The sequence below is a fragment of the Opisthorchis viverrini genome (assembly GCF_000715545.1).
Source record: "Opisthorchis viverrini unplaced genomic scaffold opera_v5_41, whole genome shotgun sequence".
In the NCBI taxonomy this organism is placed as follows: domain Eukaryota; kingdom Metazoa; phylum Platyhelminthes; class Trematoda; order Opisthorchiida; family Opisthorchiidae; genus Opisthorchis; species Opisthorchis viverrini.
In genome coordinates, this window is record NW_008751697.1 from 111,320 (window position 1) to 127,218 (window position 15,899).

The 15,899-nt window shown below is 46.0% G+C and overlaps 1 protein-coding gene across 1 annotated transcript in view; it reads left to right on the forward strand.

Moving 5' to 3' along the window:
- Positions 1 to 15,845, forward strand: part of T265_13147 (hypothetical protein) — a gene marked incomplete at both ends in the record, with an annotated part of 33,551 nt that extends 17,706 nt beyond the window's left edge. Inside the window, 4 exons of the mRNA XM_009167454.1 lie at positions 1,665 to 1,787; positions 8,618 to 8,812; positions 12,667 to 13,026; positions 15,510 to 15,845. Of these exons, the coding sequence (XP_009165718.1) occupies positions 1,665 to 1,787; positions 8,618 to 8,812; positions 12,667 to 13,026; positions 15,510 to 15,623 (792 nt within the window). The remainder of the gene's footprint in view (positions 1 to 1,664; positions 1,788 to 8,617; positions 8,813 to 12,666; positions 13,027 to 15,509) is intronic.
- Between the last annotated feature and the right edge of the window lie 54 nt (positions 15,846 to 15,899).

Below are 15,899 nucleotides of genomic sequence, written 5' to 3' on the forward strand. Positions count from 1 at the left end.
TCATCAGGAGGGTCACTTATGAGACTCGGTCTACGAGTTATCTGTCGCAGAAGAGATCGCTTTTGGTCCGTCCTTTAAGACGGTTCCTCAAGGTAGGCCAACTGTACAATCGTGTCCTTTTGAAGATATCGATCTTTTCGAAAAATGTAGTAAGGCTTTAGCGAAATACACTCATTTGCAAACAAATTTGGTTTTGCGAGAGACTCGCCTTGAATCCAGCTGAATTTCTCGTTTGTGACGTTTCCAGGTAATCTAATGTGCTGCACCAGGCCGCCTCATGTTTCATTTGCTACAATATTCGAGATATCCCGATACATGCATATTCTTAATGCACTACTCAAGGTTGCTGAAAATTCTTCAACAGCTCACGACCGCTTTCGCCCTTCTTGAGGCTCATCAGGTAGGCGCAGTCCCCGAGTTCCCGTCAACCTTACGTTCCACTTCAAACCTAATTATACGAAATTGGCGAAATAAGCTCACTTCCAAATAAGTTTGGTTTTGCGAGGGACTCACTTGGAACCCAGCTGAATCTCTCGTTTGTGATGTTTCCAGACAAGGAAAGCTTTTTCCTCTCGGAAGGTTGCCCTCAGCTACTCACTGAATTGTTTCTTTTTCGAAATTTTGTCTCTGAAGGAAGGGTCTGACCGTGGAGGAACTTACAAAAGACATACCGCAAGTGGTCTTATCTGAACCATATTTTTTACAGAAAAGAGATTTTGGGAGTCGTATGCTATACAACGGAGTCATGTACTACAATCCCAACTCACTTCGGGGAACAGTTTTGTCTACTTGTCATAGGTCAGGTGCCTAGTCTTTGTCAGAATTCATGAAATCCCCATGCAGAAATTCGCATGCTGGTTTCTTTTAAGAGATTTTTGTGCCAAAGGGACCTCCAGAGTGGTGGAAGGATTTATCGGGTAGCTTCTCAAAACATGTCCATTTCAAGCCTAACGTCTCGGATTAGCATGAGGAAATCTCTTGTGATGAGCTTGCCAGGAGAGTTGCTGTTTATTTACCATCCAGAAAACCACTAGTTGAACTAGTAGCACTCTTGTGGCGCCTTACTGTTAAGCCCATCCAATCGTTATCCCTCCCCAGGAATCGCCGTGTGAAGCACCTTAACGAACTGTCGTGCAGTTCCAATAGGACCGCCACTCCTTGTCCACCCTTTGCTTTCACCCATTTCCAGTGAAACTGTAGTTTTCCGGTCTCCAAGCACTTGTCTTGGGTGGATTTTACTTTTTGTGCTAATATTTGAAATCATTTTAAACCGATCACTCATCTAACCTACCTTTCTTGGAAAGCCGAGAGGCACCCTACAGCTGTTACTGTCAAGTTGAGGATCCGAGCAACAAGACATCTAGTGTTTCTACACTTTGAATGCTGTACTTCCTGGTGATTCACCCACTTGCATTTTCTCTCTGATCGTAAGTGGAGCTAATCTAGTGTTCCAACTCTCTCGTACATAGTTATACACCAAGCAACTCAAGGTAGATTGCCAATATCGGTGTTCTCCTCCTTAAGCACGTATCCATGACGTTCTCTTGGTTGAATGTGGTTAAAACTGGGAAACCTCTGTCCTTTGTTTTGCAAACCTTTGCTTATAAGCAATAACCAGTTGAAAGAACTAGTTACTCCTAACTTTTGCTTGAACTTCGTTGCAGATCCCAACGGGGAGACGTCTTCGAATCGGTTACTTCGTTGACGATGGGAGCACGCCACCAGTTCCTGCTGCGCAACGAGCCGTGTTAGTGGTTAGAGACAAACTTGCTGCACTTGGACATGAGGTAATTTATCCTTACGGTCTTGCTTGCCTGCTCTTCCTTCTAGATAAGAAAGGTTGTTTTATCCAACACGTCTGTAGATCTCGTTACCTATGTGGCTGACCTTACGCAGTTAGGTTACAATTCCGTCTGCACAGGACGTTGATTCAACTTATTTCTTTTCTGAACACTAGAACTGGAAGCATAAGAAGGTCGAATTTAAGCAAATAACCAGTAGTATTGTGGAGTTTTTCCTTTAAAACACCGCATGCTTTTTCTCTTGTTGAGAAGTATGCAACGGAACCTTCATTCTCACTGTCTTCATTGCAACCGACCAGGAAAATTTTCGGACAACAATCTCTAATAGATCAGTCATCGTACGACTCCGAGCGAAGTATCTACCTACGTCCCTGAACATGGTACCTCCTTCACTTCACTACACTGCCTGTTTAATGTCTTGTTAGTTATGAGGCGGGAAAGTGATATGAAAACAGCTGATCGATCTCACCTATGATACATGAAAGTAGGCTTGGTTTATCACTTTTGTTTTTTTCACTGCCAGTTAGTTTTTCATTCGTAATCCAGGCATTGGAGTTTACCGTCTAAATTAGCAGGCAATCCAATTTCCAAGGTTGATAAAGAACACAACAATTAGGTAGCGCATTTGATGCATCCTTGTTCCGCAACATCACGAAGATCAGCAAATTCCGTTCAAATCGAAAAACGCTGAATGTTCTCAGTCACGTCAAACTCCGAGACTAGTACTAGTTGATCCGAACATCAGATTGGGTACGAGCTGGTAATGTGCCGTAACGAAGTCCTACAAATATCCTGATTTGATTGGTTGAGACCCCTGTATTGAGCATAGGTCGAGTGACAGACCGTTGGCACGCGGATATGTATTGCTCCTACTTACATGGCAAGCAAGAATCTGTCCTGCTTGCCTCCGAATATGACAGTCCAACGAACTACCAGGTTGGTCAGCCAGCACAAGCTTAAAACCAAACAAATCTCAACGTGTAGTAAATGTTGATGAACACTTTCGGATTTCTAATAGGCTCGTATGTATAACCGATTCAACGTGAGGCTTAGTAGCACTGAATGAGCTTTTCGATTCGAACGAGTGACTTCACGTTGTGGATTGTTTGGTTCGCACTTCTTTCACGCGAATGTACGCGGACAGCGCAACCTCTTCATTGCATCAGGGGATTCATTCTAGCACTGACTCTCGACTTCCCTGTCCGGGCTTGAGCAACCTGGCAGTATCCCAGTCCTCGTACCCCCTTCCGTGGCAATGGCAGCTAGTCATCAAAAGGGTGTTACAGCTGAATGTTTTTTTTAATTTTTACGTTGCTAGTGATGTAATCTATGCTAAATGCCATTGTAGTTGAAATGTTTCACTTCCGAGGGCCTGTTTTTTTGTTCCAAATTGCCTTCGGTTGGCGATGGTCCTTTGTTTTGGAGTGCAATCTCTTGGATGAGATCAGTCTTTCTATGTTAGGTTCATCATGGCCCCTATGCCCTTTGGTTAGGCTTGAAGCGTAATACACTGAATTCCAACTCTCCACGACGTCTCGAAAATCCGATTATAATGTGGGACTTCTTATGACATTAACTTCAGTGCCCCATTGACCTCAGTCACATTTCTCTTCGAGAAAGTGCTTTCACCAAAAAAGTGCAGGCCACTGTCTGATGATGAGCTTCGTCACTTAAACTGTAAAAATAACGGCAATCCTTGGTTCGCTGGGAATTTGAAATGCTTCCGGGTATTGACCGTCTTTTCTATGGTCTCAGTCACATTTCCGATCATATTTCTCCATGATGCTTAGTGTTTTCCCCTCGTGTCAGCCAGAGGAGTGACAGAATTCGACTCTACAGCAGATTAAGGAGTTAACCAAGTACAAAACATCGTCGTCCAACTCTACCGCGAATTCTGGCATGTGGATAATGAAGGCATTGCCTTTCGGATTTTCTATCCATCGTATAGCGCGTGTTACAAACAGCTCGTTGCTAACGGTCGGCTCCTGAACTATAATTTCCCGCGATATTCTACTAAAAGCGCTTTCTCAAGAACGTACCTTCATTGCCCAAAATTTGTGAGCATCTTGTTTACTCATCTGCTGCTTAACTACGTCTGTCATATGAATTTATTTGTCGACACTGTAGGTAAACCCATCCATTGTCATCTCTTGTCCAGCAACCGTCGTTCGAGCCCGTCTGCAGGCATCACGGACTGCGGAAATTTTTATAAGCATGATATTTTTGTTCAGCACTCTTGGATGTGCGTACGGAAGCATGTTTACAATGGTTTTAGCCTCTCGCCAACGCAAAGACTGTGTGTTGTTTGATTCCTAATCGTAAATACCACTTGGTTGTGAAAAATTCATCTACACAACCGCTTCGCCACATCTTCGATCTCCCTGATCACGCTAACTACTGAGCTGGTTTCAAAAAGGAGCACTTCACTCCTTTCTGATATGCACATTTGTGTAGAAATGTAATTGACGTGTAACGGGCGAATGGTATCTTCGAGTGACGCGTATTACCAGAACCTCCGGGTAGGTAAAACAAAGTCGGAGCTGGGTTTCTATACGGTACTATTAGTGTAAGGGAAATTAACAAATTATGGAAACCTCGACAGTAGATACGCGTCCAAAACAAACGGTCCACCTGAACTACAAAAGTACAAAGCAAGAGAGCAAACAGGCTCCCACGTGCAAAGTCGGATACAAATGGCCGGATGACCTCAAGGCCAAATGGGTGAAGTGGTAAGGACAAACAAACGTCAGTTCATATATACACACACTAAACACAAAAGTGGGGCAGGGTTTACAAACGGGAACAGAATAAACGTGGGGAATTTCATTGTCGACGTATTAGATGATACACCACGCGCCAAATTCTCCACATTGATTCAGCGGCCGCCCCGGTTCTTGCATTCTACCTACGTTCAGCTCCATTCTAAGGTACCCTATCAGCCACCGACACGAATGGTCCGAGTCCACTCCTGCCGCAAGTACCGACTTCGATGGAGTACAAGCCTGATCGCGTCCCTCCAGTAAACACACCCTTCTAATATCTTTCTTAAGAACGCCGCCCACCGTTCTAAAATGCAGGGTTCTTACTAAGCCATCTGGTCTCGCCTCACAACTATCCACTACCCCTAGAGGCCATTTCTCACGAGGCAGGTCCTCACCAGAACCAAGTCCCCTCGTTTCAATTCTTGAGTTTCTCTGAGCCACTTGGTACGCACCTGCAACGTGGGCAGATATTCCCTTATCCAACGACGCCAGAATACGCCAGCGAGATAATTGACCTGTTTCCAACCGGCATGATATCGCGAGGCCAAACCGTCGCGACTGGGTACCGCAGGACAGCACCGCATGAGCAACAAACTGTTTGGAGCAAACGGCTCCAACTCGTTGCTGTCTGATGATAGCGGGACTATAGGTCGGTTATTTAAAATCCGTTCTGCCTGTATAAGGAGCGTGTTCAGTTGTTCATCGGTCAAACACTGTTCCTTACATAGACATAAAAGGATACGCTCCAACACACCACCACGGTAGCTAGCTGCTGGTGGAATGAAGTGCCACTGTATATCCGTAGTCAAAAGCCGGTCTGATATTTTATTCAGACTCCACCGCTTTATATCATCCCGAAATTCCGTTAGTGCACCAACGAAGTTCGAATCATTATCACTGTAGATATCGGTGGGCCTGCCATGTCTACCAACGAAGCGCATCAAACATTGTAGGAATGAACCTGTTGACAGGCTGCCTGCCATTTCTAAATGGACTGCTCTAGTCTTCAGACAGCTAAAGATACAGCCATAGTGTTTTCCCTGCGGACGGCCGCGTTTGGTCTTAAAAAGTCCCAAGTAGTCCACTCCCACGCACTCGAAGGGGCACCAACCCGCTTTTACTCTGTCTACTGGTAATGGAGCCATCATTTGCGTACCGAGCTGTGCGGACCGGCGCCTGCATGGAGAGCACACACCAATCACTCGTTTAACGGCGCCGGTTCCATTGATAATCCACTGTCGCTGTCGAATAGAAGCGAAGTCCTGGTTACTCACAGTGCCGTTCTACTTCATGAAAGTGACGTATGATCAAGGCAGTAACAGGATGTCGGCTCGGAAGAAGAGCTGGATGTTTTACTGACTGGCCGTAGTTCGAGTAACTAAGTCTGCCTCCCACGCAAAAAATGCCATCAACCAAAACAGGTGACAATTTTCGTAAGCTGCCGTTTTGATTCCGATTGCTGGAACGCTTCGCATCAAGTTTTTTGGGTTAATAACTGGATGGCGTGGGAGATACCACTGCCTTGAATTTAATGACAATGTGGGAGCATCTGCCACCCGTTCAACGTATCCTTTCTCCAGGTATGCGCGAAGCACCTTATCGTACTTTCTGTGTAAAACACGATCTTTGCACAGCCTAGTTTTTAGATTATCTAGCTGTTTTTTAGCCACCTGGAAGTTATCGGGTAAGGCAAGTACGTCATCCTTCCGTGAGAGCGGCAGCTGATTGTGCCCACTTACTCGCACCGCACCAGTCTCTGCTATCAACGGTGCTCTTCGATCCTCCAAAGAGAGACTAGTGTCTGCGAATTTCGAGTTGTTCAGTCGCTGCAAATGCTTCTGGATGCCCCGACTGCACCCGGTTATACAATGACTGACGATCTTCTGCTTCGTCCCATTTTTCAACGGACCAAGAAGTATCCAACCGAGTAAGGTTTTCACAGCAAACGGCTGTTTTTTACCCCCCAGGCGCTGGTCGAAGACCCAGTGCGCTTCGGACACGTCACCCAATAAGGATTCCTACATCGTCTTCAGTCAGTTCGTCGAAGGCAACTTCCTTAAGGTGCGGCTACTTGCGAGCCGCTTTTCTGACAGATGGGACAGCTCGCATAGGTAAGCTGTCAACGACGAATTCCCTGTCAATAACAATCGACTGGCTTGCATCCAGTGATAAAAGCCTGATGTCATTAGCTTCCGATGTGCATCCCATGGAAGCACCCAGTGTATCAATGTCCATAGACGTGGGTAGCAGCCTGACCTCATTTTTCACCAAAAGGTCCCGCTTTGCTAGCGTTATGTCGGACCCAGCATCTAAAAATGCATACGTTGTCACCTTTCCTGCAGGAGTGTCAAGTTTGACAGGAATGACTCCTAGGCGTGCGGGAAGCCGACTACCTCGAGTTAAGGCACACAAAACCTCCGCCTCCGAGGACGTCGAAGCTTTGTTTCCAGGTTGTGGTGTATGTAAACAACCTATGATGTCGTCCCCTACAACCCGGCTGGCCGCATCGAACTACTGGCTTGCAATCCTTGGCCATGTGGGAGTTTCCTAAACAGGCAAACCATGCACTATGCTTCCGCATGCATTTCCATCTGTCAGGAACTTTCATAGACAGAAAGCGCTGGTAACTGGGAATTGGGTGCGACTGTGAACATAATGCGCAAGCACTTGGACGACCGTCTGGCCTGATGTTGGTTAAGAAACTGGTAAAACCATCCCTTCTAGGGGCTTAGTTGGTAGAAGTTGGCGTTACAGGAAGGCGTCTTACGTCCCCCTCTCGAGCCAGTTGCCCAAACCGACTCCTTGCAACTCGGGAGCGCGTGTTCACAAACTCCGTCAAGTCTGTGAACGTTGGGTCCCGGCCACTCATAGATATCTTATCTGCCACCTCAGCCCATTTGTGCTGCAATGGCGAGGGAAGATAACGCACAGTTCTCTGTACAACCGCCAATGGGTGCAAGTCTGAGACGTAACACATTTGCGTCAGCGCAATTTCGCAACTGCGAATTTTCATGCACAAGTCTGACAAAGACTTGGCTGCTCCAGTGGTCTGTCGTGCAAACCGAAGCAGGCTTTCTGGTAGACAGCGAGCGATAAGGAGGCTAAACAAAGAGATTGCGTAGAATCTCCTGAGCCTTGGAGTATGCTACTTCCGGCGGGAGCATCACACCTTCTTCAATGGCCGCCTTCGCATCGCCTCGACAGTAGTGGTTCAGATAAAGGAGCTTCTGACCGGCATCCTGCACCTTGCTTCAATGTATACCTCAAATTGGCGGGTGAACCTCCAACGCGGATTACCATCAAAGTATGATAGTTCCACCTTTGGTAGGTCCACAGTGGCTGACACTGGAGTAACGGAAATGGCCGGTTTTGGCCCTGGAGATGGCCCTCTGATATCATCAGCATATCCTACAGGTCTTTCCTCTATCTGGCATGGTTTCGTGTACTGCGTTAATCGTTCATTTGAGGCCACTGGTTCCCAGACTTCATCTAGTGCGTCCTCTTCGGCCTCCAGCCCAATCTTGGCGAACTCGGTTTTGCAATGTGCCTCTAAGAGAGCCCGCTGGAGCTCGACCTCTCGCTTAACCCGATACTCCTGGAGCTGAGCAATCCTTAAAGCTTCCTTTGCTACGCTACTTTTACAACTAGATGCACAAAGTGACTTACAAGAACCGGGGCACGAAGCAAACTGCATTGCATTCCCGCCCTCATTAACACGTCCGTTGTCGGACTCGCAAGATGGACACCGGTTATATTTGATTACAGTCAGCACTGTCTAGTCAAACATATAAATTATGCTTTCAGTCGCCTCCAGTAATACCCTCCACAATTAAGTTGTTACAACAACGGTAACTAGAACTGGGCTTACCGCCTGACCGTTTTGCCAAGGTTTTCCATTAGAGAGAGGTAAATCAACAACTGTATTCATTGTTGCTCCTACTTTTTGCTCCATAGCCTTCACCTTGGCCCCGTTAGTTGCTTCAGTGGGAATAGCCGTCAGGGTTATGCTACGCTGATAGCTGTTGTTGCTTCTGTTTCTTTTTTGTTTGGTAGCTTGTGCCTTGGCAACCCCCGGTTACGGGCACAGAATGGCTCACGATGTTTCTCACTACCTTACTGACTGATGGTGGAATGCCCCTCGTCCAAGCACTTCAATACGACGTTGTTGAACCGTCACTGAAAAAAGGATTAACGATTTACGGGGCATGGTGGATAACGCGCTACTTCCAACAGTTCATCGCCAGATTGGTGAGCTTCAACTTTCATGTCCTGGTTTTGGGTGCGTCAAATCCCTTGTTTCACTTGATGTTTGCGAAAAACAAAGTAGTACCATTTGTTATCATGTACTACTGTCCTCTCACCATCCATGTGCAAAGTTGATCACACTGTTCACATAAATGGTCTACTGCTTAGGCGCTCTTTGTTACGAAGACCACTTGCTTGTATATTCATCAGCTATGGCACCTATCGTCATCATAGACAGCAGTACGGCAGTGGTGGAAACCGGTGTTTAACTGCTGTGCAACTATGACGTAAGAGGCTCTCGGTAATGGGTGAAGATAAAATGGCAAGATGGGAATTTATTGCGATCAACTGTGTGTCCCCCGATGGAAAACATCCAAAAATGGGGTGCCTGCATCCTCCAATGATAAACACGTCTGAGCGTCGTGCTGGAGTCGGACACCATCAGCTGAATTGACCGAACNCGTGTGAAAACATCCAAAATGGGGCGCCTGCATCCTCCAATGCTAAACACGTCTGAGCATCGTGCTGGAGTCGGACACCATCAGCTGAATTGACCGAACATCCTTTGCGAACGTCACTCAGCACAATCTCAGCACACAAGGACGGACAAGCGTTAGCTAGGCAAAACAGCGGAAAGATCCACAACACAGTTTGACAGTAGCCGCTTTTATTTCGCGTTGTCACGCCATAGCCTGTTTTTCGCGAGATTCTCGCGTAGGAGTAGGAAACGCTTGTGTTTTGGTACACGCGATACATGCCCCAACCGCTTAAGACTGTTAAGTATTGTCTACTGCTCCAACGATTCCGGTTCATTACCTTGTACTCCCCTACGGATCGTTTCATTGCGTGCATGATGCAGGCAGCTGCTGTCCACTATCGTAAAGTTTCAGTTGGCATAAATGAGAGTGGATAGGCAGTAAATTCTGAGGCACTTCATGTTTCTATTTCGGGTGTTTTGTATATGGTCGTCAAATATCGAGGCAAAGTCATCCGCGTAATCTAAGTTAGTTATCTTTCTTCCTTAGAAAATGCACTCTACGATGGTTTTGATCACAAAAGTGGAACAGCTGACATCCCTGGTGAACCTCACTAGTTGTGTGGAACGTATTCGACAACTCATTGTAAACTCGAACGCGACCGGAAGTATGGGAGTAAATCACACGAAGGTTATTCGTAAAATTTAGAAGATGCTCCCGGTGGCCAAGTATGTGTAGAGGGGCCGACCAATCCACAGAGTCGAAGGTTCTTTTGATGTCAGAAAAGTCCGCTGCAGCTGGTCAGCGTTACGTGTTGTATATGCTGTCCAAGCACTTGACGTAATCTGAAGATGTAGCCCCTGCCTGATGTTCTCGAACTTTCGTCTCGCGTAGTGAGTTCAGATGTCGCAGCTTTATTGAAGTGGGAGCTAATTCGGCCCAATGGCTACTCAAAGTGGAAGGCATAATAATAATTCAGAACTAAGGGACGATGCAAACTCACAGACTGGCTCGATTCGAGTGCATCAGATGAAAGACTTGGGTACATTAGCGGATGGTCAGCTAAACTGTTTTCCATCTGTTAAGATGGTGGTCTTTGTCATACATTAGATATCCTGTACTATGCTGGATAATCTCATCAACAATTGGGTTCTCCGGTCTCTTTTGTGTATCAGATGAATTTTGTCGACATTCCCACTGGCACTAGCTTCCTCCGTTTCCGGAGCCTTCTGACTCCATCGGATTTCTCTAGCAGTCCTTCTGGCTGAGTTATCCTCAGTGTTCGAAGGGACATGATATCTTGGATTGAAGAGTGACGGTGACCGTTCTGAAGTCCTATGCTTATTTGGTGGGCATCCAGAAACGCCACATGCCGAGATGCCTGCCGTACGACTGGCGGTACTTATCTCGTTCAAATTACGACTCACATCTGAAGGTGTGCCTTTTAAGGCCTCACATAAGCTAGTTCGCATAGCCCTAACTCTTAAGTCGGGAATTTTTTTCGATGTCTAAACGGGGGATTGGTTTCTTCAATCTGCCCGGGGAACTTCTGGAAAATGTACACCAGAAAGGAATATGAGTTGAATCGACGTAAGTTGCCCAAAAAGATCGACAATCAAGAATATAGTCTCGCCGCCGAGCACCAATGGCTATGTGGTCAATCCCGCTTCATGATTGTCCATCAGTAGGGGGATATCAGGTAGCTCAACTACGTCTGTTGCTTCCGAATACACTACTGCTGAGGGACAAGTGCAAAGCCGCGGAAGACAATCACTATTGTTATTACCTTTCGAGTCCAAGCTTAACAGACCAACAAGTGGCGCCTCTGATGGAATGAGCCGTTCAACTTGTGCGCAGAGGCCGGTGGTGACTAGGACAATACCTGAAATCCTCGTGAGAGGATCTCGCTGAAAATGGCATGTTCTCTCTGGAACCTACGTCTCACCGAGTGAGAGCTATCATTGGTTGATGCTTATAGTGTAAACGGATATTATTACGTTCAATGGAGGTCATCTTCGAAGGCGATAAATGGACAATACAGAGCCGGTTATTTAAAGGATGTTGAGCACAAACGTTGTGGCGGTAACCGTCTCGGTCTCCTAGCCGATATCATAGGTTTGTCCATCACAATTTAGTTGAGATCTGGAAACAAGTTACGAGGACGGTTCTTTCCATTTTAAGATCGCTCCTCGATCTAGTACTTGCCCAAATACCGTCTGACGTTTCTACAAACTTAGCTCCTAACCTTCACAGATCCAGAGCGTATATGCAACGCTAGTATCCAGTGAGCGGTCTGCTTACAAGTCAAGTATTTGCGCTGTCCTGACCAATAAATATTATGCGAATTGCTGGAGCCCATTTTACTCACATTCTTGCACATTGTCCGGTGATGGAGGTGGTTTTGAACGTCGAATCAACCGCTTCATTGGGACATAACAGGTGCTCGTAATCATTGTACGAAGTATTGCAGTCGACAAACCCGGTTGTGTTATGATGTCTAAGAATGTTTGTCTGCCGCTGCATTAGGTATTTGACTAGTTTTTGTACGTCAGCTGGAAAAACTCGCCTTCTAATTCTACGTCAAAGCCATATCTTTCCTAATTGCCCGGTCTAAGGCTTCTCCTGGTAACAGTCACCGACCGGTGTCCCGCTAATGGCTTCATAACGGTCGCCATGTACGTGACCCAGTGCAGTATATGAACAAGGTAATTAATGGCTGAATGAATCAATGGAAGAGAAGCGGTTATCGAACAGATTCTACCAAATAGGTGGCGAAGAACAGCTACAACTTCCCACGAAGGGTTTACTGGAGTTAAGCTAGAGGCTTACCGTCAACTGCGACTCACTAAACCCACAATTCAGTTTTGTGTCCCAGGTGCGCACCATATCTCGGTCACCTTAGATGGTGATACACATCACTGACGGATCGATTCTCATTACTTCTCGTAACATTTGCACGTGTAACTCTCGTTCCTGTTCTTGTCCAAGACCCGTTTTGCCCAACGGCTTGAACTAAGATGGGTTTCTGTGTGGGCTCATTTGTGCTATTGCTATCTCCTCATGCGTTCACTTCAGTGCTGCTGCTGCAAGATGCGTATACTTTGCCCTCGATCGTCTTTTTCCAGACAAGCGAAGCTTTTCGGACTAGATGTTCACGCTTCCGCTTTTCATTCTTTGTTAAAATGCTCCTTTTATGACTCGACGACGGTTAAACACCACTGCTTACCATTAGCATCGCTGTTGAAAATGACTATCTCAGAGTACATGAAAAATGGCGAGAATCCGGCTTTCCAGAGGTTTTCCTAACTCCCCTTAATCATTCATGTTTACCTGCCCTGCCTGTTTACAACACACTTTTTGTTCATCACTCTACCCCATCAGCTCGGAAGGCAGATAGATTTGCGGCTTATCCAAGCATGTTGTGCAGTGCACGACATCCCATCGCTAATGCAACATCTGGATGACCTGAAGGCTTTCCGCCAAAGAATCTATGACCATTGGAACCAAGAACGAATAGATGCCGTAATTTGTCCCGCCTTTGGTATGGCTGCTCCGATCTCTGCGAAGTCTAACAAAAAATTCACCGAAATGTTGACGTACTTGAATCTTTTCAACATAGCCAATATGCCTGCAGGCTGTTTGCCCTCGGGGATAAGCGTCGATGAGAATGATATCGAGGCGCTCAAAAATTCAGCACCTCCAAGTGGCACCGGTTCCCTTTGGTCCAAAGACGTTATAGAGGTAGTTCGCTCTCATCCTTCCATTTTTAATTTTCTAACCATTTTAACTATGGTTACAATGCACATTTGACGCGTTTGACCCCTAGCCTTTCAGTAGTTTTACTTGAAAGGCTACTATGCTAGTTGAGCGCCTTTGGCGAAGACTATTCTCATAACTGGACTGCTCGCTTTACCACACCCTCCCAGTCACCGATGTGTACCGCGAATACAGATGCCTCAGTAATTTAACTCAGCGATCCTTGACGGCAGTCACACATCTTTTCACTCATTCAATATGGAACTTCTCATTCCAAGCCTTATAGGTATCCCTCTCACTGGTTAGGAAATGAGCTATTATTCTGCATTACTACCCTTATAGTCAATTGCATTTCGTTAGCTCTGCTATCTGCGGTGTATTTGGCCTGGATGAGCTAGTACTCGTGGCTCGCCGAAAAAAAGCACTAGCTGGGTTAGTAATCCAGTGAACATAAAAAATCCCAGTAAAATTTATTTATATCCAGCAGTAAGGCGCTTTCACTCAAACAATCTGTTTGTGTGTTTCTAGGTGACATTGCATTCACAGAGTTTGATGTCACTAGTATCTTCAGTGGGTTTGTTGTACACGTATCCCCATCGTTTTATTTCATCTCGGGTTCCACTTTCAAGCTACCAAGGGCTTGTTAGCCACTTCTCACGTCATCATTCATAGTGTCGCATTGGGACTTTCCTAAGATACACTCCTGCTGCATAAGTCCTGGCGGGGGCATAAANGTTCCACTTTCAAGCTACCAAGGGCTTGTTAGCCACTTCTCACGTCATCATTCATAGTGTCGCATTGGGACTTTCCTAAGATACACTCCTGCTGAATAAGTCCTGGCGGTGGCATAAACTGAACTGCTTACGTACAGAACGCTCAGTTGTTCAGGAGATATGTAGACGCATTTCTGCTCCTGTCTGAACTCTCCATTAAAGGTCTGTTTTTCGTACCTGCCGAGTCTGCTGTGGACCAATATCATTCGCTGAATCACGAGCGTGTAGTTTGTTGTTGCTGCACTCCAATAATTGTGAGCTGCATGGTTATACATGTACTTTCCGTCTGACGATTGTGTGCAGTCGACAAATCCCTCTGTCCAATCCATCCATCGCAGCCAGTCACATGTAAAAGCTGTCGAAGGATGTAGTGAGGCTGCATGAAGAGAAATCCCCTCATAAACGGAGTCGAAATGATCGAGCGACGCAGTTGCTCTGGTCGGTGGGGCTAGAGCAGTCCTTCGATGGAGGGTTTAATAAAGTGTCCCACCAGGTATCGGTTTAATTTCCCGACAAACGTGCTACTTTTCTTCATGCGCGTACCAGTGGTCGGGATAAATTTTCCCACGAGTAGTGTGTTATTTGCATCCATATCACTTGTATGAACGGCCAAAGCGCTATATTTTGTGTGAAGAACTCATGAGACCCAATTTCGCTTCTAGCCTAACCGACCAGTGTTCACATTACCTGGATTCGGACTCAGACCGAATATGTAAGGCCAGTATGGTATCAGCACACTACCAGTAGATATTGGGTAACCTGAAGTAACACATCTAAACAAGTGAATATGTTCATGCTCAAACGATGACTTAAGCAGGTCCGACTTGTACTTGTTGTCGGGACCACCGGGCTAGGTGATGCCACGGACGCTTGCAACCTGTCGGACAACTTTTCGACCGATTATTTGTGGGTATTCACTGTATTTACAGAATGTGTCCATGTATCACTACCACGGACACAAATTCTGAAAGCCTCGCAACTACTTGCAACCAGCTGAGTAGTGTAGCTCCACGTGCAGGCTACCAGCACAGCACGACCGACGTAGGCAAGACACTAATGTTCTCTTACGTCGTTCACCGCTGACCTCTGCGATAAATTGTGGTGTTCGTTAGTCTCGTTGAATATTTGGTTTGCTACTTCGAGAGTTCCACTCAGATAGTGTGGTTTTCCCTAAGGATATCAGACCTTTTGTACTAGGTTCCTATCCTTCTTTTCACCTGTGGCTAAGCCTTCATCTCGTTGCTGTATCGCAGTTTATCATTATTTTCGCCGGTGACAACGACTTAAAGTGTTGGTAATGTGTCATAGCCAATCACATAGAGGTTTAGTGGTCCTAAGCTCCTTGTCGTAGACTTTACTTGTTGATACTGTGTAGCGGTTTTCCCGCCTCTGTTTGTATCACTCCAGACTGGTCATCTAAAACAATGCTTTCTCAGCGGATGCTGCATCCGTATTCAAGGAACATGGCAGGATCCGATGCAAAACCGTATCCACTGTTTCCGTTAGTTCATCTGAGCTAACCGTGATTGCTGACTGAGCATAGAAAACAGCTTGCGTCTGCAAAACCGATCCACTTTCCGTTAAGTCAACCTAGCTAACCGTGATTGCTGACTGAGCATAGAAAACAGCTTGCGTCCCATTTATCTGCTTGTTAGTTCCATGTGGTCTACCGGATAACCTTCGCTTTTATTGTAGCTCCAGGCCGACACACTTGGATTTCGGGTCAGTGTTCAAGTTGCCGCCGCTCCTTGGAGAGACGAACTCTGTCTTCATGTGATGAAAGAAGTGGAAAAGGCTGTTCGGTTGTAGTCTTCACTTTTATTCAGAAAACTCCGCTGTAAGCTTGCCTTATTTTTTCACTGATTCCTTACGCTTCATTTTATGCTTTGTTCTTTGCTGCCTGTGTGTTGACTCACATCACCAAATGCGTATTTGATATGCAGCACCGATCAGCCTCACCTCTAATATATCCTTTCCCCCACTTTTTCGGCATATTGGAACAAGCTATATTTTTATTATGGCCGCATCCAGCCATAACTATTGTATTATCGGCGGTTCAGGTAAACTTAATGACATCCAATTCAA